Genomic DNA, 18149 nt, shown 5'->3' on the forward strand with positions numbered 1-18149 from the left:
CTTTTAGTGCAATAAGCGTTAGTGACAGCACAACAATTTACACAAAATGAACACGCCGTGAGATGAAAGAAACGGAGGAAGAAAGGAGGCGGTTAGAAGGAAGAGGAAACGAAGGAAGGGTGGGAGGAAGGAAGGAAAAGAAAAAAATTCCCAATTTTATTTCTAAACATGTTTTTTTTTTGTGGAACCAACAACAGAACGATACATGATTCAAACTGGAAGACATACAAAGACAGAAATAAGACACAGGCCATGTCTGACCACCAACGTACAGCTGAGATGGATTGATGTGTCAAATATCACAAGGAGCGTCCAACACTGACTCTGTTAGCATGTGAAAGAGCACTATCAAACAGGAAATCATGGCACAATCAGAAAGTTTCCATCAGGTTTAACTCCTGCAGTGATGAACCCTTTTGCTCACTCAAACCAAAATCGTGTGATCAAGGCACACCACAGGGCCATCCCTCCTTATACCGCTCTGTTAAGATTTTAAAGCACTAGAAAATTATGTATACTCTCAATATGATACTATACACTTGTATGATACTTTCAGCTTGTTATAGGTGTGGAGAAATAAAATGTCATGGTTAAATACAAAATTTCTCTTAAAATATTTAAAATATACTTTATTTTGTACATTATGCAAACTGATTAACAATTTGATGATAACAAAAATAAATATTCCGTGAAATGTCGCCTCTTTGCGAAACAGATGTATGAACATAGATATATAAATAGATATATCTATATCTATATATATATCATGAAGTAAAGCACCCACCCCCTGTTAAGCGCCCCTATACCCTGACACGAATCCATTTCCCTGTAATATGATCTCAATGACACGTTCACACTTAAGACTCCTGACAATGGTTCCTACAGGTAGCTCCACTACACCACTGACCTGTTTTTACAATATTGCTCTACATATCTTTTTTTTTCTTGTTGTTGTTCTAAATTCCTATATCGATCTTTAATGTTTATCAAGGTTGCTTAAACCATCATTTAAACTCAATCTGTGCCCTTATTGCTTCCTGAAATTACCTGGAAATGGGAGCTATAGATTGAACTTGATCAGGGGACTAATCAGAGACTTCACCTTATCCAACCAGGAATCGCACATCTAGTTAAGAAAGGCAACTCTCCCCCTCTAAAGTAGGGCCAACGTTATCTTATAGTTTACTGATCTGTCATGCCATGTGGTATAGAGTCACTCTTCACTGAAGAGCTATGGTTGCAGAGTTATGGTTGCAGTGTGTACAAAAGCAATGAGAAAGGGCACAATGTCATTCAGTTGTTTTTTGTTTTTTTTAAAAAGAAAGGCTGATTTATCTCATCTGAAAATCAAAACAGTTCTTTAGCCAAAGACAGTGATGTCCAGTTCTAAAACAGCTGTCGCCTTACCACAATCAAATACGCAGGTTATTTTGGTGTAGTTTAAATGCAACAGAACATGTTTGTGACAATAAACCCCTCTATGTCTACATTAGGTTAAACATAAACACTTACATTCATAATCCTCAACAACTCGCCCGTAAACAAACAGAAACGTTCAGGTATGCGAAAAATGTTTTCGCTGCGGACATTTTCAGAAATTCTAGTATGCACGACAGAATTGCATAATGTCTGCCAATGAGAAAAGCATAGGGAGGATAGAATAGAAAGGACAAGCCGCTACAAGACTAACTAGTAGAAACCCTATAAGAGGATGGGGTTGGGGATGGAGGACGGATGGGGTAGTGGGTAGTCAGTTTGGGAAGGCTGGGGTGGGATTCTGGGTGGAAGTTGCCCCACAAGTTAAAGAGGCACCTCCCTTTGGCAGTGGAACAGCACTCTTAGTAGTCAACGCAGCGCCGAGGGTGAGGGTGTACACAATGCTCTTGTCGGACAAGAAGGCAATTTCAGTGTCAAGATGAGATGAAGGCATTCTAGTAGGCAGCCAGGTCACAGTGTTGGAGCTAAAAACCTCAGATGGAGATGGTGGACGCAGTCTTTCTACACTGTCTCCCCTCGGCTGGGATCATTGGGGTTCTGGGACATGAGGAAGAAAGATATTTATTCACAAAGGAGTATTTTTTTAGCAAAAATCCATTATCTTATGAATCAAAATTGTCTAATTGGGCAAAGGTTTTCAAGCTCCAAAATCAGGAAAAATGACAAAACCGCATAAAAAAAAAAAGTAAACTCTCTTATCATCTTTACATCCACCAGGCTTCACTTCTATGCCATTATAGGCAATAATTACCTGAGAGAGGTGACTCCTGTTCATCTTGCAACACTGTCTCGGGGCTCTCCTGTGAGTTGGTGACCTCTTGCTCGTTGTCTTTGTCCATATGAGGAGCAGGGTCGAACTCCTCTGCTTGTTCTTCCTTGCCCTCCCCTTCTGCCTCTGTCTCCCCTTCCCCAGAGTCAGTACTCCTGATGCTTAAGCGCCTCACACGATACATAACATCCACATCTCTCATCCGGGCGAGTCGCTCAACTGCCACCCGACCTGGAGAAATAGCCAGTTTGTTCTGCAATGCTTCAATTCGCTGTGAGGGGCCCTTGCTCCTCCGCTCACCCTCCAAGCTAAGAGATAGTCTGCGGTCTAGGTTCGGGGGAACGGAAAGTGGCAGTCTATCAGGCGGAAACTCAGGTAACCCAGGGAGGTCTCGCCCTAGATGAGTCCGTAGACCAAGTCTATGCTCTGGGAGAGCAAATGGCTTCTTCTCTTGCTCCTGCTTGTCAACTGGCGTTGCATTGTCTTGTTCCTCAGTTTTCACTTCAGCTGTCCGTTTGCCTGCACTGCCTTCAGGTGTTTCTCCTGCAGTGGCTTCTTTATCTTCTGATTTTTCTTCCTCAGTTGCTGTTTCATTAACACTCTGTTCCTCTGTGACTTGAGGGTCTGTGGGCTGATCAGCTGCTAATACTGTGGCTGCAGAGGAGAGATCCTCTGTGGCTCCATCCACTGGTATGCTCTCAGCAGGATTAACTATGCATAAATTGTCCAAGTTTTCTGCCTGAGCATTGTCTGTTTTTTCACCCTCTCCCACATTCTCCTGTGTCAGTGAATGCTGCTCTGTTTTTTCAGCACACACTTCAGACCCTGACTGATTTGAACATGATGCATTTGGCTCCTCTATTTTTGTATCTTCTGATGGACTTTCTAATGCAGTGCATTGTGGCGGACTGCCATTTTGATTGGCCGAGCTGTCTGAGCTGTTCTCCTCGTGAAGTGGAGGCAATGGACCCTGTCTCATCTGATTCTCAAGCTCTCGTTTACAAATAGGACACTCCTCCTCTGATTCAGCACTGAGATCTTGAAGAGTCTCTGTGTCATTAGGTCTGGAATGGCCTGCGGATGCTTTACTGGCATCCGATGGGTCTCTAGACTGACGCAAAGTCTGGCATATGTCTTCATAATCTGGAGGACTAGTGAGTGTAGAGGCATCCTGCATGGGCTGTCTGTCTGCCCATGGCACCTCAGCTGCTGTGGTGTGCGTTGTTGGACTAAAGTCACAAAGAGGTGTTTCGATAGGTTCATCTGGCAGGTCTAATTTTACTGTCCTGCCATCGTTGCTCCTTCTGCGTGAAAGATGTGCAACAACCCTGTATTCTCTGAAGCCCGTCTCCCGAGGTGGCACCGGGAGCTCCTCCCTAAGCTGCTTGCTGAAGGTTACCGACTTTGTTGCAGGCCTGGAGAAGGCGCTCTTCACTTCCCTGTATTCTGGGTCAACAGACCAGCTTACTGCACTGCGCCTAAGGCTGCTGGGCTTGTTGAGAGGTTCTGATGTCAGTCGGATTTTGATACGCTCAGGGATCTGGACGGAACCGTTTGGGACTTTATTGCTGGCAGTACCTAGCTCCAAGATGTCTTTGTAGGCCTCGTTAAGGTCCTCAATGCACTTGTCAACACTGGGCTGTTTGCTGCTCTGTTGCTGCTGCTGATCCTGGACTTCTTTTTTAATGGTCTCCAGCTCTTTGACTGCATCCCATGGTCGCTGGGTGGCCGGTTTCAAAAGGAACGGTTCAAATTTCTCCTGTCCTGTGTTTGCTGCTGGTTTGATCTCCTCCACATTTCCTGAGGGTGGTACTGCTGGCTGCTGAGCTGTGCTCTTGTTCAGCTGGTTGGAGAAGGTGGAGGTCAGGGAGAAGGCGCTGTTGCTTGAAAGTTTTAGGCTCTTCACTCCCTTTATGGGAAAACTGAAGGCAGTGCCCACTACTCCGCCGCTATCAGGGGTTACTTCGGTGCCAGGAGGAACAGGGTCTTGTTGTGCTTCCTTGTTTTCAGGGCCAGCTTTTCGGGCCTCTGGGCTAGTTTGTGTCTCCTGGTCTCGATACTGGTTTGCAGGCCAGGATCCTGACAGCTTCAGCTCCTTGTAATGATTTATTTTAGGGGGTCTACAGGGTAGTTTTTTAAACATTTTGCTGCTTGCTCTACTGCTCGTTTTGCTGCTCGCTATGCTACCAGTTAGTGCTTGCAGCTCAGCTTCAGCTGAAGATGTGCTTTGGAGACTTTGGTTTGTTAAATGGCCAGTTTTGTTGCCACTGGGACTGTCAGCTGGGTCTGGCGACTTCTCGTTGTTATTATTCTGATCACGAATTGTCCCAGTGAGCTGCGGAGTAACAGGGACAGACACCAAACAAAAAATTGTTTCACTAAGCCTCTTTTTAAGATTCTTGGTTTTGTCTTTCTCCGGTGGTTCAGGTTGCTCTGCCTTTTTTACTTCTGTCACAGTTTCAGATACACCCTGGTCAGCCGGCTTACATGGAGGTGGCGGTGGTTTACCCAGAATAGATGAAGGTAAAAATGGAGTACGGGTTTGCTCAGAAGCTACACTGTCACTTTTTTTTATTCCCCTGTTGGGCCATCGATTACTGCTGTCGCTGTCACCGGGAGCTGTTTTTCGGGTTTCGGTATTGAGAGCTGGCCCCTGTTGGGGAGGAAAGGCACTATCATGTGTAGATTGTCCTAAAATCTTAGCGGACGGAATCTCTTTGTTGATGTTGCGCATCTTGTCTATATCTGTTAGAGAATTTCCGCCAGGCCCTCCTGAGATTTGTTTTGCTCTTGAGTCTTCAGTGGGTAACTGTCGGGCATGACCTGGTTGTTCTTCATGTCCAGAAGAAAGTACCTGTTTTCGATAGGACGCACTACGTTCTCCATAAGGTTCCAGCCAGGAACTACTTGCCTGTCTGTAAAACCACCTTCCGGGATCTGAGCTTGGCATCTGCAAAGCTTCTGCCCTCCATCTTAAGTTTGCCATTTCATTGCGGTTAACTGAAACTGCTCTTGGGGGTAGGGCTCTTCTATAAGATGGGGGTGGGATGTAGCCAGGAGGCTCCATTCCAGTGATGGCAGAGTGTTGTGCGAAATAGTCTTGTCTTAGGTCCCCACCCCTTGGATAATAGATAGGCCTGTCTTTTTGTTTGACACCCTGGTCAATAGCAAGCATTTCTGCGCTACCCCTAGTCTGCTGGTGAATCTCGTATGATGGAGGCTTTAAAGGCCTGCTGAACCTGGGCTTTGGTAAAAGTGCAACATGGCTGCTTGGCCCAATACTCCTACCCCACCGGTCCCGGCCGCCGCCATAGATGTACCTACTGTATGGCCCAGAGAAGACAGTGCTGCTTATCCTCTGTCTATCAGGTAGACTAGGCCTTGATGGAATGAGCTCTCTGCTGTCACGTCCATCAGGTGACAAAACTCTGGGAAGAGACTGAGACTTTGCTTTAGTTCTAGGGTGAAAAAAACCCTCCGGTGTCCTCAGTCGGTAGTAGTGGTCCTGAGCCCACCGTTCCCCATCCCCATCTGACAGCTGCCTTCCCAGGCCCACAGCAGGCCTCCATTCCTCTGTTCCAAGGCTCTGGCACTTCCTCTCCCCAGTCACTCTCAACTGACCAGGTCCTGCATCTGGGTCCCTTAGCCAGGAAATGTCCTCCCATAGCTGCTGCGCTTGCCTCTCTGCCCTGTATTCCTCTGCTGTGATCAGGGCCTGTGGCCTCCACGCTCCAGCAGAGGCCCTCAGCTCCCTGCCATCAGCATAGTCCAGAAGGATGCTGAAGTCCTGACCTCGCCTCCGCCAGTAGGAAACATCCCTATCGTCATGGCTCAGCGGCTCTGAATAAGTCAAACTGGGAACATCGTAGAACCTATAAAAGAAAAAATCTCAGTGTTAATAAAACAATCTAATCTTTTAACAGTGTTTCTTTCATTACAGAGGTTATTAAATGAGTTGCGGCTAAACAGCATCAGAACCAATAAGGCTGCGACATACAGACAAAGAAAAAATTATCTAGAATGAAAGGAGTTAATACCTAAAACATATTTCACAATATTGTATTATCTCAGTCTATTTGATAATAGATTAAAACAATTTCATCCACTTGAAATGTGATCACTGGTAAATATTAAAAGAGGCATGCCCATGCCAGTCCCAGACATGTGCTTTTGCTTTGCCAGTATAGGTGTTCCAAACAACCTAATCAAAGAGGGCCAGCACATATGAGCCAGAAATGCTTAAGTCAGCAGCTCCAAAGTCCCCTGAAGACACCACAAAATTGCAATGCTACTGCAATATGATCTGCATATTAAATTGTGCTGACCTTATCTTGGAAACTGGTCATCTGGATGGCAAATACCACTCTTTAAAAAAAAAAATCTGACGCAAAAGAGAAAGTGGCTCTGTCCCTCTCATTATTTTATCACATACTTTAGGAACCATTTTGGCCTACAGTACATATAAAAACCTTTAAACCAAAAATACAATAAACTTTAAACCTGCATTACTGTGTTACACCCAAAGTGAAAGAGTAAACTAGAAAAAGAGCCTTTTTTAATTGTTTCTCATGTAAGTATGCATGAGCAACAATCATCCAACCAAAATCATTTGTATAATTTTAAAAACGCTTGATGAAACTAATATGAAATGGCAACTGTGTGACGAGTTACTGTTGGCAGGTTCACAACAGTGGTTCCAGTACAGTGTGATAAAGCACTGCTGCCTGGAGATAAATTTAGTTCTGGTCCCATAATCACCTCTTGGGTTTGGGATAAGGCCGTAGTGCATGCTTGCGCTGCTAAAACAATTATTTTAGATAAAATATATTACTGAAAATATATATATATATATTTAATGACAACGCATCTAAAAAAAAAAGTCTATGTACACTGAGGGATTTTCCATTACACTGAATTTTAGGATTTTTTTAAATTAATTGTCATCAATAAATATTCCCCGGGTCATCACTCACATAAATGCACATTCTTAGACGCCCTGATGACAGCTGATCATAATGAGGGCGGGACTGCAGGCTTAAATGCTTGTTGAAATTCAATTGTAACCATCAGTTCTTTCAGAAAAACATATTAACTACATTTTCCCAGTGTAATTATAAAACTGTTTCATGCAAAGAATCATCTGTATATATATATATATATATATATGTATGCTTGATTATAAATATGTGTAATAGTTTTTAAAACGTAACATCACAAAAAGAAGACTGAATAAACAATTAGCCTCCGTCCAGTATCTGCAGTGCACTAAATCCCTGTTAGTCATTGTACTCATTCATTTAAGCAGCAAAGTCAATGGATCATCCTCAGCAGCATATGCTACTGTATGGCTGAGGGGAGCTGCGCTGTGCACACTTGCCCAGCAACATGCTTACATCACAGAGCACGTGCTGGGCGTGATTCAGTGTGCCAGTGTTTACAGTGGAGTGATTACGCGCCTGTCTTGAGGCATGTTCAGTCCTCCTCAGTTTGCTCTCTGTCTAGTGCTGCTGTTTACATCTGCCTGCCGGGTGGAGGCTGTGTAGATGATTCCAGTGCCTGGGTGGGCTCCACAGAGATGCAAACCATATCTCTGTGCAGGCATGTACACAGCTCAAACGACTGCAAAGGCACCTTTCATAATTCCTCATATCCCAGCATAAGATATGTCAGTAGTGCTGCTGCAGCCACAGTGTTCTGCAGCTCTGGAAGGAAGGGAAGAGGAGGAGAAAAAAACCCTGCGCAGTGCAGACTCAGTTTTGCATGCAATACTGACAGGCCCCAGTGAGAAGTGGGGGGAGGAAAGAGAGGGAAAGGGAAGGTGCAGGGCGTGGGGGATTGCAAAAGAGAGGGAAAAAACACTCACCCACTATCTGTAGCAAGAGAATCACCCAAGGGCTGAGTGTCACCTAGGATACCGATGCCAATTTCTTTTCTCCTTTGGTTCCTATCCCCACTCTCAATGTCTATGCTGGGGTAGCCCTTCACCAGTGCCTGCCTGCTGCCATAGATGCCAGTGATAGATGCCCCCCGGTCTGCCTCATACCCGTTCAGCGTCCCCCGGCCAGCCCTGTTGTCCACAAGTTCACGCTGGCAATCAGCAGGGCGCTTGTCAAAAGGCGTGGCAGACGGAGGGTCGCTCTTCGGCAATTTATATCCGTGCGAAATGAGAAGGTCCTCCACGCTGTACATGGTGGTGTCTCTCTCACTTCTGGGCAGGAGGGCAAAGGTGGGTGTGTTGCCTTATGCGCAGTGCTGCTGGTGGAAGCTGGAGCACGGCTGCTCAGCAGAGGCCATCACTAAAGAGAGGACAAGGGAAGAGGTAGAAGAGGATTATTTCTGCATGCAACTATATCTGAGAGGAGCCACTTTCGTAAGAAAGAAAAAGGGTGGCATTCCTTGTCAAAATGTGTTTAAACTACTTCAGCACATGCTATATTGACATCTCCACAAGTCTTTTCTTAAAATTAAACACTAACATGAGCTAAACATGAATTTTTCTCCCAGACATGATCCTGCTTCTGTCGGCAACCCCGGATGTACAGCCACAGTTTTAAAGGTGAATTTAAAGCTCACTATCTGAACACTGAAAAAGTCTATAAACCAGAAAGTGTGTGTTATGAGCCACACCCCTTGTTCTTTCCAATGACATTTTATCAACTTTCCCAAAGTGCCTGAAACCATTATCTAATGTAACAATTGCCAAATTGAGAATTGTTCTCATCCTATTAAACCACTGTTTACATAATGATTTCTCTACCCTTTGTCAGACAGCAGTGCAGTGGAAAATTTGATAACCGCAAAGCAAGCAGGTTTTAGGTGGAATATTCGTCATCAGTCATGACAAGCACTTATTGTTCTCCAGAGACTCAGAGCAAGCAGTTATCTTAAAAGAAACTGCAACATATTCTTATATATTAAGTTATAAGAGATTAAATACCTCACCGTACAATCAGTCAGTTTCAAATATGCTTAAGTAATCACTACCAGTGTTGTTGCATCATATATCTGCCTTCTTGCTAACTTATTAGTGCTGCACACCACTCCCATATGCCATCAGAAAAAGGAAAATACTGGGTATTATATACCCAGTATAAAATAATCTACACAATATATACTTTCCCGCATGCCTGTGCTGTGTGTGAGCACACACAGTGTGAAGGTTGCCAGATTTCTTACATCCTAATGGCATCAGAAAAAAATTTGATGCATTAATGGCGTTTGATTAAATTGATTTAGGTCTTGACTCTTAAACTATAGTTCAAAGATGAAGTCTGAGTTGCAGCGTCAACAATAAAAAATTATGTGAACTTTAAATAAAAATGTGAACGTTAAAAAAAATTAAAATTTTTTTTTTAAAATACTAACAGTATTTTAATGTTTTAACTTTTACTGCTCTGATTCCAGTCGCTTATTATCATGTATGTTCTTTAATTTCTCTTAGATTTCTCTTCCCTAGAAAAAGGCCCCAATGGTCACATCATATTGTCTTTTTTTCATATATATTCTCTCACAAAGACATTGCTGGCTTAAAAATCAACCAAGCCCCAAACTTTCTAGATCACCATGCAAAGGTATAGCCATCGTCACAAATCAGCAAAAAAAGCAAAAAAAACATTTCTCGGTTTTCCAAAACTCTCTCATAATGTTGTGGTGGTTAATTAATTTCTATAAAGCAGAATACTTTGATGAGTTTTATAAAGCATAAAAAGGCGATTATTTTCATTAACAAGTTAAATGATGATTACCGTCTAAGTAAATCAACAATTTACGAGTGTGGAAAATGTCAGAAAATGGCCAGAAATGCCCATTAGGCTCAAGCCTGGTGTCATAGTATAGAGTATGAATAACATTTAAATTCCCATGATATTCTGAGTAATGATGAGTATGACATTTAAATGATTTAGACGCTATTTTTCACATGGCGTGTTTAGATTATCACACACTAAATCACAAAGGTGAGTCTTCGACTTACTTGTTCTGTTAGAAAAATCGAGACAAATAAAAAAAGAGAAAAAAAAGCAGAAACTGGGGAGTTTAGTCCTAAAAATGTCTTAAAAACTTATTCTAACATGACAGTACTTCAGTACAAAACCAGTTATTTATTTTTAGCTCAAAACAAACAGCAACAAGTAGGAAATAAATAAGACTGCTTTTGTATTGGTGCTCGAATGTAATGTAAATTTCACTGTCTGTTAGTTTGTTCATTTGTTTGTGTGTACATGTGAATGCACAACCACACCTGCCTGTCTGATATATTAATTAGTGGTTGTAACAGTCTGTCCTGTATGGAAGCTTGTTTCTGCCTCTAAAAAAAAAACAAAAAACAAGTATCCATAACTCGAAATTTCGAGTTATTTTCTTGAAATTTTGACTTATTAACTCGAAATTTCAAGAAATGTAACTCCAAATTTGGAGAAACAAATTTCGAGTTACTTTTCTTAGAGTTTCTTAGAGTTAGCTCTGCCAATCAGTAATCTACGTGAATGATGTCACTTTCTTGTTACCCGGAAGCACATGGCGCAGAGTAACGCACACTCAAAACCGGATCGCAACAAATTGGCGCTTTCGCAAGTACGTTTGCTGATAGTAACGCCATGTGATTCAGCTAATAACACAAGGATTTCATCATTTTTGAAGCCACACTGAAAATACTCAGCAATTTGTGCATTCATGACTGAATGTAATAATGGTAGCTTAGCTGTAGCATTTGTACCTGAGGGCGTCAGCTTCCGGGTAACAAGGAAATGACGTCATTCACGTAGATTACTGATTGGCAGCGCTAATTCGAAATTTCGAGTTACTTTTGTCAAAATTTTGAGTTAATAAGTCAAAATTTTGAGTTAATAAGTCAAAATTTTGAGAAAATAATTTCGAGTTATGAATCCTTTTTTTTTTTGTGGCAGAAACGGGCTTCCATAGTCCTGCCTGCAGATGACAACGGATGGCTTATAAAACATTAACAGAGTGATCAAAGGCTTTGCACACAGTAGCATTTTGGCAAATCATAGACTTGAATAGTGGCTCACTTTCCATTATGAAGGTGTCACTTAAAGGACAAGTGTGCTGTTGGATCAAAGATGTTGGTGTTAAAATATACTTATATACACAACTCATCTAGGAATTGATCATAGCCAAACACATTTACTTATCTCTGTGCTGGAAACTGCTGAATTGCAGCTCCATTAATGTTTATATTAACATAGATTAAGGGTGGAGGTCATGTGACAAAGTAAAAAACAAAAGAATTAATCTAAATCAAAGATGTGCAGACAGAGTAACATCTGACCGATAATAGTTTGCAAGGCACAAACACTGCATTTACAGGGTCTCCATGGACGTTATCAGAAAATTGTGCAGTGTGCGAGAGAAAAATGCACTTTTTTATAACTTTTAATAAAACTATATTATTTTCATCATATATAAGATGAAAATAAGCTTCTTTATATTAGTGATGCATCTTGACTCATCTCAGAAAACGGACAATTGCCGCTTTTCTTCTATCCAAAACATTATGACTATGTCATAAAAGGCCATCACATATCTTTTAATCTTACAATCCGAGATTTTTTTCTTTCTTGTTTTTTGGAAGCAACTCAGTATTCTCAATAAATATTAGAGCTCAGTCAACAAAGGCTTTTTAAGACCAATACTGGCACCAATATTTTTTGCAATTAAAAAATTGTATATTCCAATCAGCTGATACATTTTTTTCTTTCTGCAGACACACAAAACCTACAGAGATTTCCCTAATATTTCTTATTTGAAGTTGTTTATTCACTTGTTTACACTTTGCTTGGGTCAGCTGGCTGTTTTTGGTGTTTGAAATATTTTTTGCCACAGGGAAGCTTTAGAGTGCCCTCTGCTGAACAACCCTTTTAACATGGTTGAAGGTAGCTTCACTCATCTCCTCTTTACTTTTTAAATTTAAATTTATTGGCTGATATTGATAAATCATGAAATATCTAATATCAGCTGATAATCAATTTAAGTCCACATATAAACACTACAGCTTTGTACAGGTTTTGTTTTTTTGTTTTTTTGTTTTTTACATCAAAGGGTGTTAAAGACAGCTTAAGAGAGAAAATTGTATCATTATATTATTTCATTCTCAAGGAATCAGTTTGAAATCCATCTGGGAAGCTAAAGCTTGCAAATCTCTGCCTTTTTTCATTAAAATTATTTAATTCATTCTAAATATACTTGATTGATATATCAGCTTAATGGTTTTGGTTTGCTGACAAGTAAGATGGCATTTAACAAGGTCAGCTTGATGTATTATCTGTTGTGTAACATTCATTTTATATTAAATATTACAAAATAGCGTCAGTGACAGCTAAAAGTAAGTTTCATTTATTACAACAAAATCTTGTTTACAATGCCAAATTGTTTTTTTTGTTTTTTAAAATTGTGTCAATATCAGCCCTGTATTTATTCTATTACTTTTTCGTTCATTAATTTAAATGATAAAATAATTTATTTAGCTCCAAACTGGACTATGGTTACATAAATAAGCACGCTCTAACAATATTTTGAATTGTAATTACTTTATTAGTGCAATGTTACTGTAGGACACCCAGCACGCATTCCATAAAGAATCACTGCATTCAAATCATTTGGAAAATTCTTCTTTTCCTCTTTTTTCCTCTTGACCTTAATGTGACCTTAACATTTTCCCTCCATAACTTTGTCCACTTTGCAGTTAGGAGTTACCCCTGGTGTGGGAGCTTATTTTATACTGTACTATTCAGTGTAATGCTTCATATCAGCCCAAATCCTGCGGGATAATTAATGCTGTCCAGATGCAAAGAGCCCAGCAGGAAATCCCCACTTTAAAACCACACTGTATGGGACCATATTTTCAAGGACAACAGGAGTGAAAATTGATTAGCCAATTTATTAATGTCATTGAAACTTCACTGACTAAACAAGGCTAAACAGAGCCCAAAATAACATTCAAAATCAGCATGCTGAAATCTATTCTGATGTAAAAGTCCTCCAACTATTACTGGCTCTTCAAGTGGAGCGAATAGGTAGTGTGGTTAATGCAGCAAAAATCAACTCGAGAGCTTCTTGAATCAGCCAAATCCAGATCCGTGAGGACGGGCTGATATAGAAAAGTAGCTTCCTTTAACACAGAGTTTTATCAGAGAGAACCAGAGCGAGCTAGACACATGGTGGCTCTTTTTTGACAAGGTCACAGCTCCAAATGATTGCAGTGGAAATATGGCACGAGACTTTTTTTTGCATAGCAACAACAAAACTATGATTAATAATCACAACAAAGATATATTTTTTAACATAAACATCACTGATACACCAATGGGTATGAAAGGTTTGTGCCAGGAAGATGAAAAAGTAAGGTCAGCTAATGTAAAAGTTGCTGCTGAGGGTCATTCGTTAGCTGATAACGAGAGAAGTCCTTTTTCTGCTTTTGGAAACATTGAACAATTTTTATGTGAGGACTGTCTGTTGATAACTTCACTGTCTGAAAAACACAACTTTAACTTGGAGGCTGGTGCATGAATTCACTTCTAACTTAATAAATCCAATCTCACTGACCACCCTCCCACCTAAAAATCCTCCAGGAACACCCCTCCACCCGCCACCACCACCCCTCGGTGTGCAGCCAGGCCTGGAAGACTGCATGCACAGGTAGTGGTTACTGTAACGCATCAGCACTAGCAGGCAGCACCACCCTAACTGCTAAGGGAGTGTACCTACATCTTACCTAGTGACAGGGAAAACACAGCGCCACAGATCAGCCTAATCATTAAAAAAAACTGCTTAGCCTATGCAAACTCATTCAAAACACAAGTTCAGCACGTTTGCAATTAAGAGCACCCTGTGATAACTATGTCCATCAGATTCTCCGGGGGAAAAAACATCTCCCTCACCATCATTCTCCCTGGATAACTCACTGTATGAATGAATCATGATTAAAATAGAGCCGTTTTATCATAACACACAGTTATCAATAAAATATCAAGGTTGTGATAGATAGACGGATGCATTGTGCATTATGCATACAGCATGACCTATTATAGCCCTGCTATAGCCTACTGCAGCGTTATATGGCACAGCCTACATAAAATTGACTGCTATGAAATGATTTTTCAAATCAGCTCCCAGTAGGCTACCTGCTTCACCCAGTGCCGCAAGTCCAGCGCCTTCCAGAGATAGGAAGGGGAGGGGGGGGTAAAAATCCTCCACCTGCACGCACCTTGAGTTGAATATATAGTCAGCGGTCATGTTTTGACGAAAGCCGCTTGGCCAAATTATAACCCCATTGCAAAAAATTCCCCGAGAAATGCACGCAGTAAAGCAGGGAGCGCACATCCCCGCCTCGCTGCCAGCACCAGCGGCGGCTCGGCGCTGTTCTGTCGAAGGGCGAACATTTTGAGGTGTGTGCAAGTTGACGCGCGGTTAACGAGGAGGTTTTGCAGATGCGAGTGTTTACCAAGACCCGCTGCCCTGCGCTACCACGAAGGCTACGTGAGCCACACACACAAAAAATAGAAAAAGAAAAAAAAAGGATAAGCAACCCCTCCCTAGAAATCTACTAGTGTCGGCAAAGCGGGAACCAGCGTGCTGCAAGGATGCCATAACACTGCAAAAACAGAATAAGGGCGTAGCAACAGAGAGACGCATACCTGGGAAGATGCTTGGCGCCGCCGTTGCAGTTCCCCTGCGCCCAGCTTCAGCTGCTGAGACTGAGAGCACTACACAGAGCCTGAGCCGAGCATGCCTATTGGTAGGCAGAGACGCGCTGGTTGCTGGCTGCCTGGACTGGGCTCTCCTCACTACAGCTGAGGTGGGGTGGGCTCCTCACATGCAGGGAGCTAGAGAAAAGGGATGTCAGAATGGTTTCTTCCAAACTGTTTCTCCTAACTTTCCTTTTTTTTTTTCATAGCAACACTCTTTTTTTTTTTCATTCAGTGCTGCTTATAGGCTTGAATGATAAGTACAGACTTAAGGAGTGTGAGGTCTGTCTCCCACTGCCACAAGTGTTTAATGCACTAAATGTTGAAGGAGCCACACCTTTTATGTTTCTGCAGGAAAGGTCAGACACTGCTTGTGCTGAAGTTTGCTGCATTGCTAAACCGATTTGCAATTACCGCTCTATCTTTCCCAGTTTTCCCATATTTTGTTTGTATTGATACCCATGCGTCCCTTTGCCATTAAGTTTTAGATGTGCAGTATGGCAGCGAGCAGTACCGCACCCTTGGTGATGTTGATGACTCGTCACTGTGTGTGTGTCCCCCTCCCATCCAATGCCAAGACAGCTTGGCTAATTAAATGTGCTGGGCTCAGGCCTTCCTGTGCCAACTGTGGCATGCTGCACTCTGAGGGATCCCTCATTCGGAGGAGTGATGGGACATCGTGCCGTCCCAGAGATCCACTCACTGATGAGGAAGTGTTGTAACCTGCTCAAAGCCATTCACAGTTTTGTTTGTACTCATTTACAGGAGCAGAACCAGCACTGGTTGCCCAGTGGTTCCCAGTTACTGAGCACTGGAACACATGAAATGTACTATATACAAAATTTATAATTGCTGGACACTACACTAGAGCACCAGCACCTCAAAAACCAAAACAGCAAAGCTTTAGCAGTACATCATCGTGTCACGTCTGTGACAATATACTGACATTGTAGCATTGATGGGCTCACCCTTGTGGTCTGTCGTAACACTGGTGATATTTTTATAACTCAATGGAACTGTACAAATAGTGTCCTTTCAATAAAAGGTGTAAGATGTAACCCTTGGGTACAGGGATAGTCAATAACTTTTTAAAATATTGTTTTATTATTATTCGTTCGTACATTTTGGAGACGGAGTTGCATTTGTATTGCACTTTTCTAGCCATACTGACCAGTCAAAGCTTCATCTGTCTCACATCTGCATGTATTGGATAATTTCTAATCGCCACTTAACCTAAAATATGAGTCTTTACGCTGTGGGAGAAAACCACACCCCAGTGGCAAGCAACAGTTTTAACCTCTGCACCAGCCTGCCTATGACATACAAGAAAGACTCAGAATGAGACTTTTCCAAATGTATTGAATGTGTTTTCTTTAACTGAAATAAACAGTTAATAACTAAGAGTACAATTAATATTTGACCTAATTTCTGAGCACAGTCAGTATATTGATATTGTACATTAAAGTCTACAATAAACTGTCTACAAATTGCATTAATCACATTCAGAGCATTGCATGTGCTGGCCCCTGCTTAAATATTATAGCAGTCGGCCTTGTTGATTCACCTTTGAAGTGTTTCATGCACTTATTTTAAATCGAGCACACAGATTGGAGATTTTAGCACCTCTGGTTTTTGTGTTTTAGCCCATCGGGTTGACTGGACGTGTGCCGTGCACGTTTGTTTGCATTTAAGCAGGCATGTAAGAATAAATGCTTGTGTGTGTGCACTAGATGTGTGTATTTTATCCAGATTGTGAAACCCTTTGTAACTGTATGTTTTAAATTTTATTTTTTTGTACTATTTCTGTCTGAGTGTTGCAGCTTCATCTCTGAAAAACCACACTAATTTTGACTGCTCTTATTTTTGTTTTGGCTTCACGGGGTGTCACTCTTTAGTTGTTTTCTCTCATGAACCTCACACAAAATTTGGCAAATCCAATTTGAATACCTGGAGATTGTCATTGTGAAACACTTTCTCACCAGTGGAAATACTCCAGTTTGGTTTATGCGATGGGTAGATTATACAGGACACACTAAACATAGCATTCTACTATTTTTGTCACATGAGATAAATCAGACACTGTAAAAGTGACCATGCAAATGGTATATGGACATAGATCTAAATTGGATATTTGCGATCCGCCCCGTGAATGTTTGATAATGTCTGCAAACTTTCAGAGCTGCAGTGCAGCGAAAATAAAATTGATTTATTCACTTCATGGATGTGAGGAGTGCCGGCGTGAAGTGAAATTCCTTTCTTGTCCGACAAAAGCATTGTGTACATCCTCACCCTCAGGGTTGCATGGACTAGTAAGAGTGCTGCTCCACTGCCAAAGGGAGGTGCCGCTTAAACTTCCACCCAGAATCCCTCCCCAGCCTTCCCAAACTGACTATCCACTACCCCATCGGTCCTCCATGCCCAGCCCCATCCTCTTATAAGATTTCTACTAGTTAGTCTTCTTGTAGCGACTTGTGCTTTCTATTCTATCCTGCCTATGCAGAGTAAGGTCCATTTAATGTTCCATCCATCTAAATTGGACATTTGCGTTCTTACATATAGCTCTGCGCCGTGAATGTCTGATAATGTCTGCAAACTTTCAGAGCTGCAGTGCAGTGAAAATAAAATTGATTTATTCACATCATGAATGTGAGGAGTGCCGGCAGTCTCAAGAGAAGGCGCTGCCATGCACTTTCATGGTAAACACATGATACATTGGTACACTAAAACCTAAAACATGCAACACTAAAGCTTAGATTACAACAAATACAGAATGGGTGTGTAATCTCTATTAACGCCATGTCTTCACATAGCAAATGATTGTTTTCTGCTATATTTATGTACAACATGTTAATATATAATTTAAAGATGGATTCATAACTAATTTGCTATTATAAAATTTAGTCTACATCTGTGAGATGAAATATAAAACATTCACACACAAAAAACCCTGAAAATTCAACTATTTATTGACAATAATATAAATAAAATCTGCTCAAAATGGAGGGTGGCAGTGCAAATGATCCCAAATGGCCAAAATGCCTTGACCCAATACAGGCCGTGTTCTAGGACACTTGGATGTCAGGCTGATGATAAATGATGCACCTAGCTGACAATGGCTCAAAGCTAAACTTAATGCTGCTAACTAAAGCCGATTTCTATCCCATACTTATCCAAGGCCACAT

General features: G+C 41.5%; 1 protein-coding gene across 1 annotated transcript; it reads right to left on the reverse strand.

Moving 5' to 3' along the window:
• Nucleotides 1-139: 139 nt before the first annotated feature.
• On the reverse strand, nucleotides 140-15061 carry jcadb (junctional cadherin 5 associated b). Its single transcript, XM_026150809.1, has 4 exons — nucleotides 14917-15061; nucleotides 8130-8562; nucleotides 2249-6138; nucleotides 140-2034 (listed from the first exon to the last, which is right to left on the reverse strand). The coding sequence occupies exons 2-4, from the start codon at nucleotides 8453-8455 to the stop codon at nucleotides 2024-2026; spliced, it is 4227 nt and encodes a 1408-aa protein (XP_026006594.1). The 5' UTR covers nucleotides 8456-8562; nucleotides 14917-15061; the 3' UTR covers nucleotides 140-2023.
• Nucleotides 15062-18149: the final 3088 nt, after the last annotated feature.

This window comes from Astatotilapia calliptera, chromosome 18 (assembly GCF_900246225.1).
Source record: "Astatotilapia calliptera chromosome 18, fAstCal1.2, whole genome shotgun sequence".
In the NCBI taxonomy this organism is placed as follows: domain Eukaryota; kingdom Metazoa; phylum Chordata; class Actinopteri; order Cichliformes; family Cichlidae; genus Astatotilapia; species Astatotilapia calliptera.